This window comes from Biomphalaria glabrata, chromosome 4 (assembly GCF_947242115.1).
Source record: "Biomphalaria glabrata chromosome 4, xgBioGlab47.1, whole genome shotgun sequence".
NCBI lineage: Eukaryota > Metazoa > Mollusca > Gastropoda > Planorbidae > Biomphalaria > Biomphalaria glabrata.
Window position 1 is genome coordinate 6,648,547 of NC_074714.1, and position 25,669 is coordinate 6,674,215.

Consider the following 25,669-nt stretch of genomic DNA (forward strand, 5'->3'; position numbering starts at 1 on the left):
ACAAGTGTAATTGAGCACAGTTTACTTGTCTGAATTAGTTTGCAAATGTAACAAACCTACAAGCTGTCTTCTAACAATAAACATTAGCTCTGATAATAATAAACATTAGCTCTGATAATAATAAACATTAGCTCTGATAATAAACTGCTGCTTGAATCAGAATATATACAACACAAACAATTCTAGACACACATATATAGACTTTTTCAGATTCTAGAGTGACTTTGTTGCATTCACAGAGAAACATCAGAAGAAAAAGAATTGTTTTCGCTTTAAACATTCATAAATGCACAAGAGTTTTAAAGACTAGAAATATTTTGTCAATCTCAGCATTGAGCAAAAAGATGAAATATGCCCAGATATACCTTTGTTTTTACAGCCAGTTAGGAATATAGAAACTAGATAGACAAGTGTCTCTTAACCCTTAAAACGCGTAAGGTAGTTTAGCCTCTAAACATCAGAATTGTAATTCCATTTTGTATACACTCATTGTAAAACAGCTCAGCACTTTAAGGGTTAAGGTATATCAGTAAAACATTGAAATATTTATAGCCCTGATTCAATGTGTGGAATTAAAGGTACCAGAGTGTCTTTTAGTAGGACTATGTTGAAATGAATAGGATCCTATTTTTAAAAAAAATGTTAAGAAACTGTCAATAGATGGCCTGATTGAACTGGTGTGAGCTAGGTGAACAAGGCCATGAACACAGAATGAACTAAAAAACCCAAAACAATAGAATGATCACTTGACAGTACAATGATCACTTGGCAGTAGAATGATCACTTGGCAACTTGAAAAAACTTGCAGGTTTTGACAGAATGAGAGGAGTGTGTCAGAATATACTGTAATGACACAAGATGCGTAGAAGTTAATGTGAATCGGGTTTTTCCTAAGTAATGTGACGAGTAAGAACAGAGTAGGATAATGAACAAGAAGAATAACGGACAAGACGCCTAAGAGGACGACGCTAGGCTAGCGACGACAGAGGACTGTGCCCTTTTTATTGTTTATTAAATTGTTGAAGTTATCAGCCTGCGTTATTAAGTATATTCTTGATTCATTCTGTTGTTGTGTCATATGGACTCGCATGCACCAGTAACATATATATACTCATCAACAAAATAGACCATCAACAGATGTGGCGACCCACGACGGCCAGGGCGTCATTTTGATCTACAATCTAGTTAACTTCGTGTTCTGGATATATCTATCTACAATTCTACACTTGGCGAAGTACACTGGAGAAGTACTGGATTAACATTCGTTTATTTCTACTAGATCTACCCTACGTCTGTGCTAATTATCTGGACTGCAGCTGGATTTTGGCATCTTTGTTCCAGTGGATCTAGACTTTCTATTAGAGAAAATTCGAAACCGTTACCAGCGTCTAGCTTTGTCAGCCATGTTGGATATTTTTAGATTGAACTTGGATCTATATTGACTAGATCTATATCTATTGTGTCTGAATCCAGAACTATTTCGTCCGTTGAAGTGATTTAGGGCAGTCCGTCGTCAGTATACCTCTACCTATATACCTCAAGAGTGAAGATACCTCATTTTGTCAGGTTTATCTGTTTATTGTGAGTACGGAAAGTCATCTGAGTCTACATATCTAGTATCTACAAGCTGACCGTTGGATCGAGTCACCTTGTCAGGTTTGTTTTTCAAGCTATTAATTGACTGTTGCAGTGTTGCTGAGCTTGCAATCTAATCTACACACGAGTGATGGTATACCCTACTACCACACTGCGTGACCATCTATTCAACTTGTAAAGTTGACTAATTTATATTCATCAAAAGAGAGAGTTGGACTTTGTCATTTTTTTTACCTCTCTGGAGACAGCACCACCAGCTTGTCTCAGTATTGACTTATGTTCCTGACCTGAAGACAGAAGCCAGCACCAACAGATCATCAAGTGGAACCGGAACCTTGGAACCCTACCAGAGGACTTTATCTGAGAACCGTACCATACTGTGGCAGCAACAGGAGAGATTGGCCTAACTCAGTACTGCCTGTCGAGTAGCCTGTGGGAGCACACCTTGCCTTGCCTAAGACAAAGACAGTGGGGAACTTGTGTGGAACTGACCGTTGTAGCTCCGTGGACTGAACAAAGGGGATCTAACTAAAGATAAGTTTATTTTTTCTCTCCATTATTATTAAATTAAGTCTATTAGGGACAGTAGATCTTTGTTAAGAGCAGGTTGCCTGATAAGGGCGTCATTATAGGACACATTAGAAAGTGGACCTGCTCCATTTAATAAAGTCTCGATGATTGTTTAGATTGTCTTGTTTTGTTCGTATCCACGTACATTTTATTTTTTTTTAGAAGTCAAGTGAAGTCATCTTTATTTGTCTCTTTCAGTGTATACTTCCTCTAAAAAGTCTCATCTCATTAGAATAGATTTATTTTTTTTGTGTCTTATTACGTTTATTTTACACTATTCTTATTATATATTAGTAATTTTATCTTAAGTAGATAAGGTAAGCCACGTTTAATCTAGATTATAAATTCTAGATTGTTTCCAGGTATTAACTAAATTGTTATACCTATGAGAGCCTTAGATCTATTTTATCCTGAGGACAACTGAGTCTAAGGAGTAATTATTTATATATAGATCTTTTGTCCCGATTAATCGGTTGACATTATTTTATAGATGTGTTTAAACACAGTCTAATTGGTCAGAATAAAATTTTTTGTCAGTATCACTGGATTGTGATTTACTGTTGGAGGTATAATATTGATTTATCTATTTGAAGTTGTATTGAAGTTGTATTGAATCTAGACTAGTGACTAGAATAGTCCTAGGGGTATTTATTGGCAAGAAGTAAGTCCATTGAATTAAGTATTGAGGTATTGATAAAAGTATATAATATGATATTTGTTTATGTGGTCTAAAGTAAGTCCACTGAATTAAGGTGATATAAAATTTTGAGTTGTATTCAAGTATTGTGGTTGTGAGTAAGTCCACTGAGGTAATATTTGTTGATATAACACTGAGCAAAGGTATTTAAATATATAAATATATATATATTACAAGAAGTATTTGAAAGTGAGTTTTTGTGAAAACTAAATTGTGACTAAATTTAGGCCAATAGGGAGGCCATATCAAAACTATATTGAGACATTGTTTAAAATAAAATAAGCATAATGGCAACAGCTCCAAACTTTGATTATATGGAGACTTTTCGCCAGCAAATTATTGCTGAGGCTAAACAATTAGAACTTAAAGGGAAGGACCTAACTAGCTATGTGCAGCAAATGGTGACAATAGAGAGAGATAGAATTGATCAGATAAGGGAGAAAGAAAAAGATAGGGAAGCACAATTAATAAAAGAAGAAGCAGATAGGAAATTACAATATGATCTTGAGAAATTGAGAATTGAAGCTAAACAAAATAAACAAAAAGTTAATAGCAATAATACTAATGATAGATCTAATACTAATACTACCAATGCCCCAGACAATCACATTGAAACCAATAATAGTAATAATCACACAAACAACACTAATATTTCAAGTGATAACAACCATTGGTTGAGGAAAAAACTACAACCCTTTCAGGAGGCTAGAGATTGCATTTCAGATTACCTAAAGAGATATGAAATTAAAATGGTTAATTGCAATATAAGGGAGGAAGAGTGGTCTCAAATTTTGTTAGACTTTGTACAAGGGCAAGCTCTTACAATTTGTCAAAACCATAATCATACTGTACAAAATAGCTACCAAGTTTTAAAAAAGGAATTGCTGAATGCATATGGACACAATGCCAGCACATTCAGAAAAAAATATTTTGAAAACACACCTTCCAATCAGATAGAACCACAAACCACTATAAATTTGGAAAAAGACTATTTTAATAAATGGCTGGGATTTGAGAAGATTGACAGTACCTTTGAGGGATTAAAAAATTTTATATTACTTGATAATTTTGTAGCCAAGTGTGACCCTCAATTACAATCATTTATCAAAGAAAGGAATCCCAAAGTTTTGGATGATGTTACTGAGATAATAAGAACATATAAAAATGCCTATCCCAACAACCTTTTTTCATGTAAAGATAAAAAGAATATTGATCTAGTGGGATATACACAGGAAAACAATGAAAGAAGTAGAAATAGAAGTAGGGATAGCCAACATTTTAGATATAGCAATAGTAGAGATAGGTCAAACAACAGGGATGTTACATGTTATAGATGTGGGAAAAAAGGACATATGGCTATGAGATGCAGGGGAACACAAAACAGGTCAAACAGTAGGAATAATTATAATAGATCAAGTAGTACACATAATTACAATAGGACAGATAGTAGAAATAATTACAGAGCAGACAGTAGGAATAGGTACAGCAATTACAACAACAATTACAATAATAACACATACAATAGGAGTAAAAGCAGGGAATATAAAAATAGAGATTCTGACAGAGTGTTTTTTGTTAGGGAAAATAAAAACAATTTAGCTTTCTACCCAGCTTTTATTAACAATGTTCCAATAAAGGCAATCCGAGATAGTGGCTGTAACACACTCGTGGTTCGGGCTGATCTCATTGAGGCGCAATATTATAGGGGATATACAAGGAAAGTGGAGTTGGCAGATGGCAGTATAAAGGAATTTAAAGTATTTAAAGTGTTTATTGAGACACCTTTTTACACTGGCCATTGTGAGGGAGTAGCCATGCCTAACATGAGACATGATATGTTAATTGGAAACTTAACAGGTTTGAAGGAATGTTCAAGACAGGAAATTGAAGCATGGGAAAAGAAATATGAAAGGTTACAGCAGAATAGGAATACTGAAACAGATAATTACATTAGTAATATGGTAATAACCAGATCTAAGAACAAGCCAAAACAAGAAACTCAGGAACTTATTGATATGAATGATGAAATAGTTAATGGTGAAGAAGATAAAGAGAAAGAGGTTGAAATACAAGGTCAAAAACAAGACGAAACGCAAGCAGAAAAACAGAAAGATGGAACTGAAGAAATGAAAACAGAAAAATTGAAAGGAATAAACAAATTGGCTCAAGAACAAAAACAAGATAACATCATTGGGAAAACATATGACAGAATTAGTGACAGGAGAAATAATAACCCAATGGAGAAATATGTCATAGAAGAAGGAATACTATTTAGGAAAACAAAAATAAATGATAGAGAAATAAAACAATTAGTCTTACCACAAAAGTATTGGAAGGATGTCATGATTTTGTCACATGACAGTAATTTAAGTGGACATAGAGGTATAAAGAAATGTTTTAGAAATTTAGCAACTCAAGTATTTTGGCCTAAAATGAAAGGAACCATATCAAAATACATAAGATCATGTGATATGTGTCAAAGAAGGGGACTTAAGGGTAAATTAGGTAAAGCTCCATTACAGTCAATGGATGAACCAAATAAACCATTTCAAAAAATAGCAATAGACATCATAGGACCTTTAACTAAAACAGAACATAATAATAAGTACATATTGACAATAGTAGACATGTTCAGTAGATATCCTGAAGCAGTGGTATTATCCAATATAGACACAGAAAATATTATTAATGCTTTAGATCAAAAGTTCATAGTCAGACATGGGATACCAAAAACATTACTATCAGACAATGCTTCTATGTTTACATCTGAGTTATTTAAAAGATGGATATTAAAATATGGTATAGAACACATTAAATCATCGCCATTCCACCCGGAAGCCAACGGGCTTTGTGAACGCCTTAACGGTGTTATAAAAAGATCCTTAGCTAAAATTGTAGAAAATAATCAGAAAAACTGGGATCAATATATTAATTTTGTTCTATTTTCTATTAGAAATAATATTCATGAGGCAACTCAATTTTCACCATATGAGTTAGTACATGGAAGGAAACCTAGGGATGAAATACAAATTTTTAAAGAAAGTTTGATCTTATATAAAATAGAAAAGGAAAATGACAATGAAACAGCTTTAGATTTAAAACAAATATGGGCGGAAGCTTTTGAGAATAACATGAAATATAAAGAAACAGTACATGAGAACTTAAATGAAAAAAGAAAATTAAGAACATTGGAGGTAGGAGACAAGGTATTACTTTTGGTAATTGACTTAAAAAACAAATTAGGAAAACAGTGGAAGGGTCCATTTGTTGTTACAAATAAAACAAGTGAAGTAAACTATAAGATTAATATGAATGGAAAAATAAAAACATATCATATAAATAATTTGAAGTTATACAATGAGAGAAATGAAAATCAATTTCAAAATTTGGATACAGAAGTAAACAATGAAAATCAAACTCAAAAGTTAGATACAGAAACTGTGGAAAATGAAAATCAAGTAGATGAATGTTTAATTGTTTTAATCAATGAGGAAACTAATGAAAATGATATTAAAAATATTCCTATACTAGAAACTAAAGATAATCAAACATGGGAAAAACTGAATTTAGAAAATTTATCTCCAGAAAAAACAAAAGACATAATAAATGTAATCAATGATTTTAAAGAAATTTTTTCCAGTTTGCCAGGAAAAACAAATATCATAAAGCATGACATAAAGTTAACTAGTGACAAACCTATTTTCATGAAGCCTTATAGGATTCCATTACACTTACAGGGAAAAGTTAAAGATGAAATAGACAACTTATTAAAACTAGGAATAATAGAACCATCCAATTCAGCTTATGCTTCACCAATAGTTATAGCAAAGAAAAAGAATGGGGATATGAGGTTATGCATAGATTATAGACAGTTAAATAAAATAACTGAATTTGATCCTTACCCTATGCCTAACATTGATGACATATTACACAAATTGTCCAATGCTAAAGTATTTACAAAATTGGATCTGACAAAAGGATATTGGCAAATTCCTTTAACCAATAGAGCTAAACCTTATACTGCATTTATCACTCCTTATGGAATATTCCAATGGAACTTTATGAGCTTTGGGCTTATAAATGCTCCAGCTACCTTTAATAGGATGATGATGTCGGTTATAGGTCATAGAAAAAATGTAATCTGTTACTTAGATGATATATGCATTTTTCATGAGGATTGGAAAGAACATTTAAAAGGAATTAGGGAGATTTTTGAGTTAATTAAACAAAATGGTCTAACAGTTCAAGCAGAAAAGGTAGAGATAGGCTTAGAAGAAATCACATTTTTAGGACATAGAGTTAAAAATAATACTATCAGTCCCATTGAAGATAATGTAAAGAAGATATTAGAAATAGAAATACCAACAACACAAAAACAGATTAAATCAATACTAGGGATGATAAACTATTATAGAAAATACATACCAAATTTAGCAGAGATAGTTGATCCATTAAACCAGTTATTAAAGAAAGGACAGCCTAGAAAAGTGACTTGTAATAGAAAGTGTGTAGAAGCTATAGAGAAAGTTAAGCATATTTTTTCTACAAATTTAATATTGAGATTACCGGATGTTTCTAAAATATTCTATGTCACTACTGATGCTTCTGGTAGTGCTATAGGAGGTTGTTTGATGCAACAGTATGATAAATTACACCCAATAATTTATGTAAGTAGGAAATTATCTGATACTGAGAAGAGATACAGTGTCATAGAGAAGGAGGCTTTAGCTGTTGTTTGGGTTGTAACTAAGTTGGAAAGCTATTTACTGGGAAACAAATTCATATTGTTATCTGATCACAGGCCTCTTAAGTTTATGCAAGAAAAAAGTATTAAAAATGGTAGATTATACAGGTGGTTTCTAATTTTACAAGAATATAATTTTCAATTGGAGGCTATTAGGGGAGAAATTAATATTGTAGCTGACATGTTGTCAAGAGTTACAGTGAGATAAACTGTTGTAAATAATGATTATTCATTTTGATTTGTTTATGCATGTATATATATGTATATGTTCTAGTCAATGGGTATGAATAAGTTGTTTATATAAGGACTATATATTTTATTTCCTTTAAAGGAAGATAACTCAGTAAAATATAAATTGGGAATTTTATTAAATCAAGGGAGATAATTATAAAATTTCAATAATTGAAGTCAAAGGTGTAAATTAAAGTAAGTATGATCATCTACAGTCATTATTTTTTTTATATAATCATTATCATCCATTAGTAAAAGGCTAGGTCAGTTTGGAAATGGTAAGTGGAGAGAAAATATACTTATTGGTACCCAACAAAAAAAAAGTTAGGTAGAATAATTTGGAAAGTTGTTTTGACACAAATATTACATTTTGTCTGACAGGAGGGGTTTGGTGTGATACGAGGCAACCACCAACGTACATATAGCCAATAACAGTATTTACTCTGAAAAACTCTGTTTTATGCCTATGGAGTCAGCAAAGGCATCTTCGTATGTGGACTATATACATGTGTATTTACTCTGAAAAACTGTTTTATGTCTGTGGAATCGACAAAGGCATCGTCGTATGGGGACTGTATACATGTCTTGATGGACTTAGTACTATTAGTTGGTGAAACTATTACACTGTACTATACTATTTCATCGTCAATGACATGAGTGATGATTAGAACACTGTATACCGGATATTTTCTTACCAATAACTGTATTGGAACTGTACATATTGTTTTCTTGGTGTCAACATTCAACTACAGTGTGAACTTTGTGACATAGGAACATGGACAATTTTACCAGGAACTGATGAAGATGGGAAACATGATGATGTCCATCAAGATCAAGATATATGTTTGTTTTGTCTTTCCCCAAAATTTTGGCCATGTATATTGTACAGACATGACAGTAGGGATAGTGTTTTAGACTGAAAAAAAAAAATTGACAAAATTTTTTTTTTGATAAAGGGGGGAGGAAATATGTAATGACACAAGATGCGTAGAAGTTAATGTGAATCGGGTTTTTCCTAAGTAATGTGACGAGTAAGAACAGAGTAGGATAATGAACAAGAAGAATAACGGACAAGACGCCTAAGAGGACGACGCTAGGCTAGCGACGACAGAGGACTGTGCCCTTTTTATTGTTTATTAAATTGTTGAAGTTATCAGCCTGCGTTATTAAGTATATTCTTGATTCATTCTGTTGTTGTGTCATATGGACTCGCATGCACCAGTAACATATATATACTCATCAACAAAATAGACCATCAACAATACTGAAGTCAGGTTTGATATACAGATTGAAGGGAAGCTTATAAGAAAGAACTATGAAATGTTAAATTCCTTTGTGCAACCAGTTGTACAATGAATTCTAGCCCTTTCTTAATGTTTTTTTTTTAATATGTTTCAGATGTTCTTTCAGATTTGAAGATTATTACATCCTAGGTCAAAGCTCCCAAAGGGCGGCAGGGAGGGTTCAAACTGGAGACAGTTGTTCATCAGTCCAGAGTCCATACCAGATGACCAGGCAGCCATCTTGTATGCATAAACTAGAAGCAATAAGTCAAAGAGATGCTCTCAACACACACAAAAGTCTTTAAGAAACAGAACTGTGTGAACTCACTGTGTGAACTCACTGTGTGAACTCAACATGTATTGTAGAGTTCTAGTTTTCAAAACGGAAATTCCGTTAAATTTTATAGTAAAAATCTTTGTCCTGAACTTACTTTACAGTTGCATGTTCCATTCTCCTTGTTACAGCTCTCTTCAAAACCTTTGTCTGACTGACAGTTGCAGGGGCCACACTCTGTTTTACCCCACCACCCAGCGGGGCAAGTTGCCGGGGCCTGGTTCTCACAGTACTTGCCGCTCTGCCTAACACCACATTCACAGCTGTACGTGTTTTTTCCTGCCTCGGGCTGTTTGCACTCTGCCCAGTTCTTACAAGGGTTGTAGTTGGAGCATATCTCTAAACACATGGGTCCTGTGGTGCCTGCAGAAATAAAGATTATTTGAAATAAAATGTATACATTAAACTAATCATCATCATCATCAAACTCCATTTGAGTGAGGGCTTGAGAGGCTCAAATCCTCTCTTGCAAAAGCCCTGGACAGAAACCCTGCTGTCTTGCGTAGTGCATAAATGTTGCCATACAGGTTGAGAATTTTTAAACTAATAACCATTTAAAAAATACATTTTAGGGGAATATTCACAAAATTTAAAAATTAATTGGATTCTTAAATCATAATAGTAACTAAGTTTTTAAATATAGTTTGATGGATATCATGTTTATTAATTTATAATTGGCACTTTTTATAATTGGGTCCGGGGGTTCGAATCCTGGTGAAGTCTGCGATTTTTAATTTTGGAATCTTTTGGGCACCTCTGAGTCCACCCAGCTTTAATTGGTACCTGACATTAGTTGGGGAAAATAAAGGTGGTTGGTCGTTGTGCTGGCCACATGAACCCCTGTTAACAATAGGTTACAGAAACAGATGACCTCTACATCATCTACCCAATAGACCACAAGGTCTGAAAGGGGAATTTTACTTTACATCTTTCTGGGAAAGTAACAGCCATTAGTCCAACTATGTAGCACTTGTTTACCATTGGGCACACCAAAAAATGAACATTGCATCCCATGCTACACATGGCTCTTTAGGTCCTAAAAGAAATCTTTACTTGTTTATATTGTTATAAACTTGGTGGTGGCACAGAGAGGGGTAGTGGTGTGTGTAGTCAGCCGACGCAAATCGCCCCAGGCCAGCGCTAGACGAGCGGTCAACCGTGACGAGCTACGACGGTCAGCCGAGTCGAATGTCAACAGGACAGTTTGGGAAGGATCGCCGTCGTGAACAGAACTCAGGAGAGTCACGAGAGTTGTAGTCATCTGACAACCTAGAAACGTCGAGCGGCGTTCTGTTCGGTTTGAGAAGGCCAGTAGGGACCCTATATAAGAGCGGAGGTGACGCAGTCAAGACGGTTCAGAGCCCGGTTCACTACAGTACAGTTCAGCGATGTGGTTCTGTACGGAGCATTATGACGGTTCAATGCGGAGTACTGTTGAGACAACTGGCGTCTTGATCCTGGTCTGCGATCGAGTCCGACACAACGAGCCTAGTGTGTGAAGTCAATCCTGAACTGTTGAACCCAGTGCACCGGAGCGAGACGGAGAGGCCAGTGCAAGAGTTGATACGGCGGTACGGTGTTATCGAAGAGATATTTGTACAGTCTTGTGTTACATGCTGCCAATTGTACAGTATTGGCTGTTATTTATTCAACTATTAAAGTGTAACGTTACTTTGGAGCTCTGAGTTGTCAAGTTCTTTATGTTGGTGGTGTTTGGTGCAGTTTGCAGAGAGCCTGGATAGTGAGATTCGTAACATTATGATGTTAAATTGTGTTGTAGCTATTTACGTGATTTCTATATGCAGTTTTAAAAAATCTCCTTTGACACTAAAAATGATGATTGATGTTATTTATTTACATCCAATGTGTCAAAAGTGTCAACTGTATATCATAAGTGCATCAATATTATCAAAATCTTCTGCACAAAGTTTGACAAGTTTTGTCTTCAGATGATGAAGTTATTGTTAACATTGTCAGAGTAATATAATAATGTAGTATCTAGTTCATGGTGAAAATATTAGCATGAACAATTAGTTTGCACACCAATATATCCTCCACTAGATATATTAAATTTCTTTTTGTTTGATTGTTTTTTAGAAGAAAGAAATCTGTGACTTATCTGTAACAAAACATTTTTTTAGTGCAATTGTTTCTATCCTTGATCATTAAAGATTTTTAAGTTTAAAATATTGACTCAACTTATCTTTTTTAAGCCTCTCTTTTCATACTGTCACAGAGCTTAGTGAAGGAAGTCTACATTCAACTTTGTCCAAGGTAGACTTAATGACCACATCACAAACAAAGAGATTAGAGACAGGGCTACTAGAGCGATTGGACCCCCACCATGACCTGCTAACTATTGAAAAAAAAACTAAAACTCTGGCCATATTTCAAGATATTCTGGGCTTGCAAAGACCTTGCTTCAAGGAACCGTACAAGGAAAAAGAAGAAGAGGCAGACAGAGAAAGCGATGGGAAAACAACATAAAAAATGGACTGGCTCGCCATTGAAAGAGATTCTATCCAAGGCAAAAGACACAAAGGAATGGTGAAAGATGGTTGACAAATCTTGTGTGATGCCCCAATGGTCCAACAGACTAAGGGATAGGTGAAGACTTAATGAGTTTAAAAAAAATATTTTGTATAAATGTTTTAGCCAACTTTCAAACATATGTTTTGCTTCTTGTTTCCCAATGAAACTTGTAGACTCATCAACCATACTTCCATGACTTCTAGGCTATAAACTCTTTACTTACCTGGAGGACATTGACAACTGTGGTTATTCCACTCATCTAAGCATTGACCAACACCACACTCCCCCATCGGACAAACTGGGTCACCATGACATCCAACTGGTGTATTGGGGTCACTAGGATTAGGATTTTGTAAGAAGGATTGGGCAGTGTTGCCAACTCTCATGTCCTGAAGTCAATACAAAAAAAAATATTTAATTCATTTTTCTCTACACTTCAGATTAAGATAAGAAATGTGATCATAACTTTTTTGTAAAGAATAAAAAGATACTGAATGCATAAAATTGCCTTATCATAATAATAATAATAATAATAATCATAAAAAAGCAATGTCTTCAAGTTCAAAGATTAGGGATGGCTGCCTGGTTGTGTGGATCTGCTCTGGACTGTGGACCCAATGGTATTGTCATCATGCAGAAGATTTCGGCTAGGATGCAGCAATCTTTATTTTTGAAGGAGCATCTTAAAATTACAAATCAAGTATTTCACATATCCACCTAAAGTGACACATGGCAGACATGTCCACCTAAAGTGACATAAGGCAGACATGTCCACCTAAAGTGACATAAGGCAGACATATCCACCTAAAGTGACATAAGGCAGACATGTCCACCTAAAGTGACATAAAGCAGACATATCCACCTAAAGTGACAGACATAAGGCAGACAGGTCCACCTAAAGTGACATAAAGCAGACATGTCCACCTAAAGTGACATAAGGCAGACTGTCCACCTAAAGTGACATAAAGCAGACATGTCCACCTAAAGTGACATAAGGCAGACTGTCCACCTAAAGTGACATAAAGCAGACATGTCCACCTAAAGTGACAGACATAAGGCAGACATGTCCAGCTAAAGTGACATAAGGCAGACATGTCCACCTAAAGTGACAGACATAAGGCAGACAGATCCACCTAAAGTGACAGACATAAGGCAGACATGTCCACCTAAAGTGACAGACATAAGGCAGACAGGTCCACCTAAAGTGACATAAGTGTCCACCTAAAGCAACATTATGTCTTTACTCTCACAGACAATGCCTTACCTTGACACAACCTGTGAAAAATTTCTCCATTGGTTTGTTGCCGTCTCGAGAGGCTCCCACATATACTAGCTGTATCTCTTTACCCATCACTGACGTGGACGTGTTATATTTCTATTGACACAAAAAATGTGTGAATTATTTCTATAAATGTTTCACTTCTTTAAACCTAATGTCATCTTCAACAAAATAACAAGACCATATTGTATTTACACAATTTGATCTGAAACTTATTGTATTCAAAATCTGCTTGTTTCCTTTTTTTAAATGTTACATTCTTATAAAATTAAAGCATTGGTTCAACTTTTTAAAATCCTTAATACTTTAAATTTTTTTTTAGACATACCCATTCATATTGACCATAGTCCAAGAACATATCTATGGAACCTTTGTCCAGCCAACGGACCTCAAAGTAATGCCAAAGTCCATCGTCCACACGAACGTTGTTTAGGGTGAAGATGGCGTTTAAGTAGCTGTAGCGTAGGATTCCATCAACAATCTGGACACATTAGCAAAAGGAGAGAGCTTGAATGAAACTAATATAAAAATAGTCTTCACTATAGAACAAAACTATAATTAGGTTACCTTAAGTTATGTACATGTTTAACCACACTAGAGCAGAAGTCTTTATAACCAAAGGAGGTGGCGAGTGGGGACAGAGCCCCCTTCTGCCTTGGATGGCTTGGTTATGTTCATAGAATGCCACAAGGTTAACTTCCACAAAACCTTCTGTATTGTGATCCAACAGAAGGAAGGGGAGCTGCTGGTTGTACACTTTTAAGGTAAACTGATGTATGCAAATGCTACATGTAGGCATTCAAAATTGACACTAACAGTTGGGAAAATGTTGTGCTGGATATATCCACATGGAGAGCAAGCATAAAGGAAGAGTCCTGGATTGCATTTGCCATATAAAATAGTTGTAGAAAGATGGGTGAAAGTGTAACAGCACCTGGTGCCCAACCTGTGACAGCAGCTGCGTATCAAAGATTTCGCCTCAAGAAGTTGCACAGAATAATCTGTAATAATTGGCAATAAAAGAGAAAGCAACTCCTATCTAATTCTCTCAGACATGTTTGTATTGACAGTTATCTTCTCTTTGGTTCGAGACATCATAAAGTTTTACAACACATTCTACACTTCCATCTTCTCCAGTACTCAATCTTTTATCTTAGAAAACCAAAAGATCAAGCCAGTACTAATTATAAGTAACTTTATTACTTACAAGATATTTCATTACAGTAGTAATAATCAATACATCCTATGCATATTTAGGGGGTTAATTTGTTAATTACTGATTCTAATTGAGTTTTGTCAATATAGAATATAAATATGGTTTTCTTCGTTTCAAAATTGTTAAATCTTTGTGCCCTCAATCTTCTTAAAACATTCCAACCCTGAGGTCCAACTGTAATCACTGCCCTTTGAATTTGCATGGTTGCTTCTGTCACCCTAGAACTCTTGTAGGTAACCAAATTTTTTTTTCTTAAGATCTTTTAGTGAACATCAATAAATCACTCTATCATCATCAGTACAATTTCTACCTACTTGATAACCATTATCAAAAACATAATTTTAAAAATGAGATTTTGAAGAAAATATGTTTTAACTTTCTATTTTATAAGTTCTATACATGGACAACACCTTGTTGAAAAAAAAATGAGTTTGTAGTGACAAGGCCATTAACATTGCCAGCTCATGTGTGACACTTGTGGGGGTGTTTCAGTGCAAGTCTGCTAGGAGTGAATGTGCGTTTGTGTGTGCCTGTATGTATGTGTTTGGGAGGGGGGGGGGTTAAGAGGCAGCCAAACATTGCTCCAGGTCAATGCTGTTAAGAGGGTTCAGTGGGTATGACAAGAAGTGGACCACCAAGGTACAAAGAGATAGAATTCAACCACCGAGCGAGTGCACAGCTAATCAAATGAAGATTGGAATAAAAAAAAATATGATTGTCACAATTTTCTACAAGGAAGAAAACAAAATGTGTTGTGTTCGGTAGACAAGGTTATGAATTTTTTTTGAAGTTTTTTCTTTTCTACTCTATTGTGTATTATTAATGATAGGCTTCTCTACAAAAGTTACTGGAATCAGAATCATAGCCATCGTAGTTTCTTATTAAATGTAACAGAATTTGATGAAAGAGTTTGCATACTCATTTTCTATAAGGGCATGGTAAGGTTAGAAGAATGACCAGCTATGTACATAGTCTCCACTTGATAAGTGTCCATTTAAAATAAAGTTTAATTAATAATGTTACAGATGGTGTAGGGGTGGTTGTATGCAATCAGCCAACACATGTGACCAAGACCAGCATACTGACAAGGATACTGGCTTTTCAAGAATACTCTGCTGTGAACACTTGGCCTGCGATAAGATCAGGGGAGATTCTTTCTAGAAGGTTTCATGGACCCTATATAAGGAAAGTCTTTGTATAGCTCAGAACCAGTTCTGTACAAAGGTACGGTTCACAATAAGTCAGTACTGTTCAGCTACAGTCTTTACTACTCATGCTACCAATTGTAGTCTTTGGATGTTAGTTTCTACAGTTATTAGCTTCTGGAAATACGCTAACTTGTGTCTATTGCTTATTGTAGACACATGGACTTTCCTTAGTACTAAAAATAGCCGAGAAAAAAATCAAGGCTAATTTTAGGCAGGGTATTTATACAAGGGGAAGACAATACACAGGAGGAGTTAGTCAATGAAAGTAAGTTTTATGTCTACTTTTGTTAATGTGCTATGGATATTAAGTTATATTGTGAGTTTATAGTGTGTGTTCAATATATTCATGATTTCTATATGCATTAAAACATTTCATTTCCTAATAAGGATTTCTGTATTTTCTTCAATAAAATAAGCAGCTCCGGCATTATGGTGAAAGTAGGGTAATCGGACATAGTTCTGAAAATACCAAGAAATATTTGCAAACATAATCCCATCATAACACCAACATTAACAGGGAAAGGTAATAAGATACCTTAAAAACAATTTCAGTCCAGACCTCAAGCCATCAACAAAGGATGGAACTAAAGAACTAGTCCAAAACAACTCTGGACCAGTTTGATAAAAGAACTCTCCTGTTTGGTGAGTCAACATTTTGGTCTCTAACCTGTATGGTTACATCTCCAGAGTTCAACATAATTTGCATGATGACACCACTGGTGCTCCTGGTCCTGAAGGCCACACCATTGAACCAAGGGTACCTAATGATACTTGGATTGCTGTAGGTCAGGTAGGCATTACCTTTCAGAGTGCGGGACATTTCAATAGCTGAAAGATAAATGCACATTCATTAAATAAAAGTTTTAATACACTACATTACATAGCATTATCTACATTATTAAGCATAAAAACGTAAAGATTAACAATTAATGTTGATAGATTATAGCAAATCATTTCAAGGGGAGTAAACAAATGTTTCCACTTACTCTGACTACAATCTTTACCACCAGTTCGTTCCACACAATCACAGAGAAAAGTGTTCCAGCCCTCACGACATGTACCTGCCAAAACAGGTTCAATAAGATAATAAAAAAAGAAAATAAAAAAAAAATTATGGACTGTTTGTTTAATATTTGCAAAGAGTTTTCAATGGGCAGCAGTCAGGGGCGTAGTGTGGGGGGGCACGATTCCCCCGAGCACCACCCTCAGTAGTGGGGTGCCACACGCAGAGAGGAGTAAAAAAAAATTAATTATTGTAGTTAGGTAATACATTTATAAGATTATTTGTATTATATTTATAAGCCTATATTTCTATGTGATCTTCAGGGGAGGGGGGGGGGCAGGGCCGGACCTAACAATTGCAGGGCCCTATACAAAATGGATTGCGCAGGGCCCACTCTGGGTAGCATAATATCAAAATTAAGATTTTACATTAGAAAATATATTTGTCTTTTCAATACATTTTTATCCAATGAAAGCTGACAATAAAGTTTTTTTGTTTTTTTTTATCACGCGTAGGATTGGCACTCCAAAATGACAATTTTGTCTATTTTTCAGGAAACTTTTCATTTCAGATTTCCAGGACTTTTATTTGTAAATTTTGAAATTACAGGAGATTTCCAGGAGCCCTAGGAAAATCAGGAAACTACGGATTATGTATAAGTTATAATGTTTTAATTTAATAATTTATGCCTAGATATAGCACGGGGCCCACTGCAACCGCATGGGTTGCAGTGGTCTAAGTTCACCCTGGAGGGGGGGGGATGTCAATAATGTACCTAGGCGCACGTTTTTGCTCACTAAGCCTCTGGCAACAGTAAAAACCACTAATATATCCTTTAAAAACAGCCTGCCTTTAATCTAGAATCATATCTATTCCTTTGGTTGGTGGTTACAATTTCTACTTCAGTGTCATGTCTAAATCAGCAATACATAACTTTCTTACTATAACACATTTGTATGAAACTTCAAGCCAAGTGCTTTTATGTTTTCATACGACATTTAGTTCAACTGACTCACAACTTTTTCCTACCTCCATTCTTACAAGGAGCAGACTGGCACATGAGTTCTTTGGGGGGACATCCTAAGCTGGTCGAATGGTCTGCTATGGGCGAGTCGAGGTCCACAAGCTTGTGGTCAATGTACAGATCTGAGATACAGCCGATAAAGTCCTGGTTGTCCACTTGACCACTGCTGGGCATGACAGGCATACCACCAACCTGAAGAGGTCCAGTTAGGTCCAGCAAACGATTGCATTCTTTGATGGGATTGTTACACCTGAAAGAAAAAAAAGATTTAGTTAAAGTTATAAAGTATTTCTCAAGCACATGAATCTCATACGAATCTTTAGAGCAATGACTCCAAAACTGTGTTCTGTGAACACTAGGCCAGAATATGTGTCCCAAGAACAACTAGAATAATTAACTAGTAGGCCACTATTTGATTTAATCTCTCTAAAAAAATAAGCAAAGCATTCCAATAAATACTTAGTATGTGCGAAGTGTTCCTTTAAGAAAAAAGTTTGGGAACCACTGCTTTAGAGCAACAAATTTTCCATGTTTTTTTAGACATCAAATAAATGTTCACTTCAAAATGTTCTATACAAACAGACAAATTACATGGAAGGCTAAGTAGTCTAGAACTTCCTCTTCATGATGCTCAGACTACATGCTTCACTACTATTTAGAAGACTTCTAAAAACATTTGTTCAAAATTAGCCTTAATCATGTTAGTATTAGTTATATGACATGCATTTTAATTTTACTATATGCTAAACATATTTCTTGGAATATGATATGTAATGTTTGTTAATATGTGTGTAATATAGGTTATGCCAGTCAGTATTTTGGAGTAACACCCCTTGAAACCAATATGGCATCGAAATAAACAGCTGATTAGTCAGTTACACTAAAATATTTGTAAAATGTTTTACATGTTTTGGATGTTCCTTCAGAGTTAAGATAATCTACATCCTAGCCCAAACCTCCCGCAGGACAACAGGAAATGGCAGTGGGCAGGGTATGAACCCAGAATCATCGAGATGACGGAACAACAGTCCAGTGCCGGAACAACAGTCCAGTGCGCATTGTACTAGTGACTTGTCTTATGGGCATGTTTGTGTTTTTTAATCAATTAAACTATGTAACAAGTTTATTTTTACTCTTGTAAAAAAGGTAAACTTAATTAGAATGCTATGCTATGAACGCTTTGCTAAAAAGACAGACAATGCTTCTATGGTAATATTAGAATTATTAGGCAAAGGAGTTCAGCAATTAGCTTTGAAGAGGAATGATGAGCAGCAAGTCAACTCACATCTACCAACGTCTAATAGTTCAATTGTTAAGCCCAAATCAGTGACATGCTAGATAATGTCGAAACTTACACATCAGCCAATGTCTGCTTGACTCTGACAGCGCAGGAATACGGACCCAATTTGTCTTGGAAGTTGATAGCTATCTCTGGGTCACAGTCCTCCCCCACTGATATAGTGGCCACCTGGCAAGATTAAAAAAAAAAATCAATGTTTATTGGAATGAGGTGTTCTTAAATACACACAATTCACAAGTCTGAATACATTCAAAGATAAGAAAACATCAATCACAGTAACAACTATATCTTCTTTTTTGTTTCTTAATGAAAACCTATTTCTTTTGTAGTGTTTTTAGTGAAAAGATAAAATTTATCAATAACATCTGTTTCCAAGGGATAGAAAAAAAGTGCACTTGTAATCCTAACCTTTGGCAATTAGTATTTTGTATCAATAAACTTATTCTTTAGTTGATAAACTGAACTAGAAGCATTTTAGTACTTTAGACATAAGAATTTTAATTTTTAAAAATTTTTAACTAGCCGGACATTACCCGCGGCCTGTGGGTCCTAGTTTGTGTTTACAAATCTAGTGGATTTGATTTAGATGTATGTTAAACTTAGCTAATGTTCCTTTCAAGTTTTTCTCTTTCGCCACGAAAATAAAAGTAGTTTTGTGAAAATGGGTTTGCCAGTTAAGCCAATACATATCTATTAAAAACGAAAGGAGTTCGAGATGAATAGGATATAAAGTACAATTAAAACAGGGTTTACCGGATTTGTTAAAGGAATGGGATTATAAAGTCATCAGGTCGTCTAAATTCACAGATATAAGGAACAAATTTATGTAAAAATGCTTTTGAAACACAAATTTGAAGGTTAATTTTATTAAATAATGAAATCAATAAGACTATATTTTGTATTTTCATGTGTCAAAGTAAAAAACTATCTGTGCAAAGTGTAGTTTTAAAAATTAGATCTAGATCCTTTCGATCTAAACATGGTAAATATGGCCTAGATCCATGAAATAGTAATACTTTCATAGAGTGGGTCACCTTTTTTTTTTTTTGAGGGTCTTTAGTTTTGTTTTAGGGCTACTACACATGCGTGTCAGGGTTCCAGTTAGTACCCAAGGGTCCAGAACATTTGTGCAAAGTTTCATCAAGATTGGTCAAACAGTTTTGATTTCTATTCAGGACATACGTACTCCTGACATTCTACTTTATAGTATAGATGTGAAAGCTACAAAAATACCAAAATGACCTGCAATTAAAAAAAATAATCTCTAACTAAATGTCTAAATACTCAACATGAAATAATTCTATTGCAAGAAAATATTGTAGATTTTCAGACATGGATATGTGTTCAAAATAAAGGTATATGAACCTTGACATTGTTCAGTTTGTCAGGAAAACCTCCAGTACATGTCAATGTATATTTCTTTTCACACAGTTGCTCATTTCGATTTGTTAAAAAAATGTGAATCACATCTGAGTGAACGGGGACAAGATGTTGACGAACTCAGTTTCTTGTTTCATAAAAACTGAACAAAAAAAAAATGACTGGAAACTCAATATTACTTACTCTTGTAACATACTCCACTTTGACCGTTGTCCACTCCCCATTGGAGACGCCCCCCTTGATGTTAGTAGTCACAGAGGTTGTTTCGTTAGAGCCCAGGCAAAATGAAAACTTGATTTGTGAGTTGACAATCTCCAGAGCGATGAAGTCATGCTCCCCATTAAACCTGCCATTGTAAATCAGGAGCCCGTCTTTCTCTTGGGTGGCAAACCTGTAGATGACAAAACAAAAAGAACATTACATCTTAGAAAGATTTTTGTCATATATTCAGATAACTATAAATATAACATGTGACTAGATCTAGAAAGTGATGATAAACAATGTATTTTGAAAGGCAGATGGTAATTTGTGAGCACTTTGAAGCATTGCTGAATTAAAGGTGTCAACTCTGAAGTTTATAGCACAAATTAGTTCTCAATATGAGCACATAGTGGAGGCTTACTCTATAAAACTGGAGCAACTAAAAACAAAAGATATGTAATATAACGCTACCGACTCAACTGCTATCAGAGATATTTAGTTGACAAGAAGTGATCTTTCAATCCAGCATCCTAAACATTGTTATGTTTTATCTAGTTCAAAATCTCATCCTTCATTTCCTTACATTTTTCTTTAGGTTCCCTTTATTCACCCCACATTTTTCCATATTGCTTTTCTTTCTTTTTCTATTTTATTATACTTTAATGCCTTAAACTGGATCTTAACAATCAGTGTTCATTTCCTTAAATTTTTCTCTAGGTTCCCTTTATTCACCCCACATTTTTCCATATTGCTTTTCTTTCTTTTTCTATTTTATTATACTTTAATGCCTTAAACTGGATCTTAACAATCAGTGTTCATTTCCTTAAATTTTTCTCTAGGTTCCCTTTATTCACCCCACTCTGATGTGTTTTCTTTTTAAACTCCACGTTAGTGTGTCTTCAACAAGTCCTATTCTGACATGTCTTTTATTGTTGAAAGCATGTACATTTTACAATATGTATTGTTTTAATAAAAAATTATTGTTAATTTAAAATACATTCAATCGTATCGATTTTAGAGTTTTCTATTATTAGTTGTACAAGTTATTATGAAGTATACTGGTAGATCTGTCAAGGAAGATTGTTTAGTAAAGTCACATTGACTTGCATTAATTTAAATAGAAATTATAATGCATACGATTTTACAAACGTTTTTAACTTTATATTTACATGTGCTCGGGTCTAGATGTGCCATGGGTTCGAGGCTAGATGTATGTGCCACGCGAATGTCCCCCATTTCACTGTCCTCTCGATGTCCACTTGACACGAGAATAAGAGAGCCGCCCGCGAACCCCTTGGAACCTCTCATTCGATCCTCTAATTCCATCAATTGGACATGTCCCCCCATCAATGCCAGGCATGTTGCGGGAATTCCGAGAGTAGCGGCCCCTGAGCTTATTGATTCATGTCAGAGTGGTGATGTCCCTAAACTCAAAGAAGATTTTATCACTAGGGGGTGAGTCACTGCCTCGTTAACAGCCAGAGTTGTCGTTCTTTCTCTCCGATGATACCGTAAGACTCCCCACAAAAAAAAAACAAAAAAACAACAGAACAAATTAATGGTGTTAATAGCACCAAACGCGTCCATAGTCAACACACGGGCATTCCCAGATGAATGAAGATAGATTAATATTATATAAGGTACACTGTTTACCATGCTAGACCTCATCAATAAGAGAAGGCTGTTACGTAGCTGAAAATGACCTACGTAGGTGCAGTAATAATAGTGATATCTGGCCCAATGCTTCTCGGCCTCAACGGTCGCTAGAGAAGACGATTAGGCCAACAAGGAAGCAAAACGGAACCCCCCTTTGAAGTGCCCTAGGCCTTAATTCGCTGCACTTACGGGGATGGAAGAGAGACCCAAAATCATGTCACTATCCACGCACAGTACTTCAAGGAACCGTCATGGCCGAAACCCGTACGGCTGACAAAGTGGGAATTTCAGGGAGTCTCCCCGGTGTGCTCGGCCTTCGAACTCGCCTCCAAACCGAGAGTGTTGGGATACGAACCATCGGTAATATGGAGGTAACACATTTTTATCTGCTTTGAATCCCTCCCAGGCACAACAATTTGTTCAGAAAGGCAGATGGAGGCGAACTTGCATAGAAGTAGCGCTCCGAGAGACATCGACTCCACTCTTAACTCTGTCTCTCCGAACTGACGATACCAGCGTTGATTCCACCAGAATGTGGTAACTAATTACGGAGAGAAAGAGTTAAGGCAACAACAAAGAAGAAGAAATGCACGGATAATCACGATGACCCAATCCAGTGCGTCCTTACCACTGCTACCAATGGCCTACGTAAGAGCAGTGCTATCATGTAAGTGCACTGATCTGAGCGTGACCCAATCTGCTTCGGTTGTGAAGTGTGAGCGTGAGATAACATTTGAGTTTCACACAACCAGAAACATTGCAGCCTCTCCACTTTTATCTCTGGCCTAGTACAAAGACTTTCTTCTCTTTGTTGTGTAAGGAAACTGAATTTGAATGTTATTTCTTTGACGCGGGTCTAATTTTCACCGTCTTGTATGCACTATCGAAATGGTTTAGAGTTTAGATCAGCGGTTCTCAACCTTTTATGCTCGGCGACCCCTTTTACAATCCCCCACTCTGCCGCGATCCCCCCCCCCCTTCACACACACATACAGCAATAGAAGAATAGACAATAACAATCCATATGTTCAATGTTCCTAGGCGACCCCTGGCAAATCGTCAATCGACCCCCAGGGGGATCGCGACCCACAGGTTGAGAACCCCTGGTTGAGATGATTTCTTGTATCACTATACTCAAGTGTTCGATGTCATACTGGTAGAGCGGGCCATAATTATTTTATTAAGAAAATATACAGAAATTTAGTATAAGAATGAACTATATCTTAATCGAACTAAAACTAACGCTGCGTGAAGCTGTGAGTGTTTTGATAATAGATCTTCTCATTTGGTTCAGCTTCGGTCGTAGTTATTATTCAAATTGAACTGAGTAGTTCATCCGTCAGAGGTTTGTCTTTATAAAGTTTTAAGCAAGTATTTCCACATCCACTCAACTTGAGAAACACATTTAGAATCAACTCGACGTTTTCTATTCGACATTTCATAGTTAAAATGTTTGAGAAACATATTTGAATACAATTTTTTAAACAAAAAAAAAAAGGAAGTGCCCCTCATAGACTTTGCGATCATCTGTTTCTGTGACCCACTGTTAACGGGGATATCATGTGGCCAGCACAACGACCAAACTTACGGCAGGTGCCCTTTAAAGTTGGTTGGACTTATGGGCGTTTTAAAACATACACCAACATCTTGTCGAGGCTACTCATGAAACTCTACTAATGGGACAACTTTGAGTGCATCTTATAGAGTAAAATTTGAAATATTACTCTAATGGTTCCTCTGGTATTGAAAACTTGAAGGAAATTTCTACTTTTAAAATTATTATTTCAAAACTTGTGGCGGGCCTATTAAACTTTAATGGAGACCGGATTTGGCCAGCGGGCCGTAGTTTGCCATCATTGTACTAGTTGGTAACAATCAATAGTTTTTAGGTACAGCTTCAGCGTCTCAAGTTTGCAACAGAAATTAACAAATAATTACAAGATAAAGATTATTATTACTAAGAGTCAACTATAGTCTATAATTGTTCTATTCGATCTGTGCAAGATTCTTTCTATTTTGTCAAGGGAGGTAATGCAGCGAATAAGACAACCAAGAGTAATGATAACCAGGCAGCACAGCCGAATGTGTCAGAAGTAAAATCCCACGTCAGTCAGCTTTAGTATTGATTGAACCAATGTGTTCATCTTGTAACGGGCCATTGACGAAATGTCACAAGCATTAGGGTAATTTTGTAGCAACTCATGCATGAATGATTCCAAGCGTGTTTGCGATGTAAGTAATGGTACAAATCTCAGTTTACTGAATAAAATCACCGAAGGACTGAAGGAGTTGTAGTCATTGAAATCAAGAGAATGTGTTGTAGATGTAGTATATCCACTACTGATAGCAACGAATACAATTTCATATGATGTTAAAATTAAGGGCAAAAAAACAAGAATAACAGACAAGCGAATGAAATACGCAAAATCAAATCATCACTTGATCAGTAGATGAGTAACAGATAATTAGCCACGGGGAAGAAATAATTCGTTTATTCAGAAATGCTTCGTATTTTTTTTTTTTTTGCGTGTGAAGTTTCAATGTGATCCACAGAGAGAGAGAGGGAGGCCAGATATTCATCAAGTTTACTGACAAACTTAATTTTCAAGCCACACAGCCGTATTCGATTCTTTAATGCAGAAGTCTTCGACACTTTATTGTAGAAGTCTTCGATACTTTGATGCAGAAGTCTTCGACACTTTATTGTAGAATACTTCGATACTTTGATGCAGAAGTCTTCGACACTTTATTGTAGAAGTCTTCGATACTTTGATACAGAAGTCTTCGACACTTTATTGTAGAATACTTCGATACTTTGATGCAGAAGTCTTCGACACTTTATTGTAGAATACTTCGATACTTTGATGCAGAGGTCTTCGACACTTTATTGTAGAAGTCTTCGATACTTTGATGCAGAAGTCTTCGATACTTTAAATGCAGAAGTCTTCGATACTTTTATGCGGTCCACCAACCAAAGTGAACCTTTCATTCTGTTATTGCTTTCTATCTAGACACTTTCCTCTCAAAGAGTCAAAGATGAAGACTCTTGTGGTCAGATGTAAAGGGACGTTTCGTGACCTGTCCTTGTAAGCAGAATAAATCAATTTCCACTGAGTGACCAGAAGTGACCCCGAGGGCTGGAGTCTATGGGAGACGACCGGAGAACCAGCCAACAGAGAAGGAAGCTCTCATGTTGCCAAGTCAATAAATTATGGACAATGTTCATTGTTGAGGTAGAGGAACCTTGACCTTCGTGACGTATCCATCAGAATAGAGAGCTTATTAAATTAAAGAGTAATCTCGTCTGATCGGTCCGAACAGGTCGAACCATTAGAAAGTACAAAACTAATTGATATCATTGCTTTATGGATATCCTTTTAAGATATAATCCGCCGTACAAGTGATGACATTCCAT

General features: G+C 35.7%; 1 protein-coding gene across 1 annotated transcript in view; it reads right to left on the reverse strand.

The window, feature by feature from the left end:
* LOC106056736 (cadherin EGF LAG seven-pass G-type receptor 2-like) overlaps nucleotides 1-25,669 on the reverse strand; it is a 99,653-nt gene that overhangs the window by 16,615 nt on the left and 57,369 nt on the right. The window contains exons 6-14 of the mRNA XM_056027619.1: nucleotides 20,581-20,788; nucleotides 19,073-19,185; nucleotides 17,723-17,967; nucleotides 16,677-16,751; nucleotides 16,358-16,518; nucleotides 13,595-13,747; nucleotides 13,252-13,362; nucleotides 12,211-12,376; nucleotides 9,553-9,818 (exon numbers count right to left, since the gene is read on the reverse strand). Of these exons, the coding sequence (XP_055883594.1) occupies nucleotides 9,553-9,818; nucleotides 12,211-12,376; nucleotides 13,252-13,362; nucleotides 13,595-13,747; nucleotides 16,358-16,518; nucleotides 16,677-16,751; nucleotides 17,723-17,967; nucleotides 19,073-19,185; nucleotides 20,581-20,788 (1,498 nt within the window). The remainder of the gene's footprint in view (nucleotides 1-9,552; nucleotides 9,819-12,210; nucleotides 12,377-13,251; nucleotides 13,363-13,594; nucleotides 13,748-16,357; nucleotides 16,519-16,676; nucleotides 16,752-17,722; nucleotides 17,968-19,072; nucleotides 19,186-20,580; nucleotides 20,789-25,669) is intronic.